The sequence below is a fragment of the Naegleria gruberi genome (assembly GCF_000004985.1).
Source record: "Naegleria gruberi genomic scaffold NAEGRscaffold_1598, whole genome shotgun sequence".
NCBI classification, from domain to species: Eukaryota; Heterolobosea; class Eutetramitea; order Acrasida; family Naegleriidae; genus Naegleria; species Naegleria gruberi.
In genome coordinates, this window is record NW_003162572.1 from 1 (window position 1) to 1,043 (window position 1,043).

Below are 1,043 nucleotides of genomic sequence, written 5' to 3' on the forward strand. Positions count from 1 at the left end.
CCATTTAGTTTGAACTAACAGTTATTTGACAGTTCTAAACAAGCATTTCAAGAATGAAATGAATGGAATGAAATTCGAAAGTGAGATGGTAAATATCACGTTACCATTGAACATTTCAACTTTCTTGAAAACCAATTCAATCAAGTCACCAATCAAGTATAGATGGAATATTCAAAAAAATACAGATACCATTGCAATTTTAAAGCAACCTGGAAAGATGATATCTATCAATTCAGTTGTAAATAGTTTACAACTTGATCCTTCACCTCAATCTTATTCGAAATACTTATTCGACATTGAGATGAAACAATACGACAGTCAGGCAACTTATGTTTGTGCTAACATTGGATCAGCATCACTGGAAACTGATTGTGCCATTTCTATCAAGAATAATCAAATAGCAACTTGTGAATGCTCTACATTAGGATATAATCTTGCAATTCTTGAATACAAATCAATTGAAACTGCATCAACCTCCTCTTCATCAAATTCAAATATAATTGTCAAAAAACCTGCAACTAGCAATCCATTAATGTGGTTATTAATGTTACTAGTCCTCATTCCACTAACTGCCCTACTAATTGCAGTAATTATTTGGTTTGTAGTAAAGAAACTCGGTAAAGATAAGAACAATACAAGAAATTCACACTCATACATGCAAACACAAGAAAGCAGTTCTACGATTGAATTGAAGCATGTTTAATCTCTCTCTTTAAATAAATACCTTTGTATATTCCAACCCAAATATGTGTTGCTGAATTAATAAATACATGTTTTTATTTGATGAATAGACAGCTTCTTCATGATCACATTTTGTGCAATTTACTGTAAAAAGAAAAAGGGAAATTAACGTGTATCCAAAAAGATATAACATTCTAAACTTTCTAACAACATGTTCATATGTTGCACGGCCGTACGAAAGCTTCATCTGCTCAAATTCTTGAGAGTACATGTATTACTACGTTTTCTGTAAATCTTGACTGGTCTATCTTCTTATCTATCAGAAACGAGCTTGTCGAAAGTTGGCGGAGAGATTTCTCTTA

General features: G+C 32.0%; 1 protein-coding gene across 1 annotated transcript; it reads left to right on the plus strand.

The window, feature by feature from the left end:
- Window positions 1–58: 58 nt before the first annotated feature.
- On the plus strand, window positions 59–703 carry NAEGRDRAFT_77148 (uncharacterized protein; the record flags this gene model as incomplete). The annotated part of the gene is made up of 1 exon (XM_002667895.1): window positions 59–703. The coding sequence occupies one exon, from the start codon at window positions 59–61 to the stop codon at window positions 701–703; it is 645 nt and encodes a 214-aa protein (XP_002667941.1).
- Window positions 704–1,043: the final 340 nt, after the last annotated feature.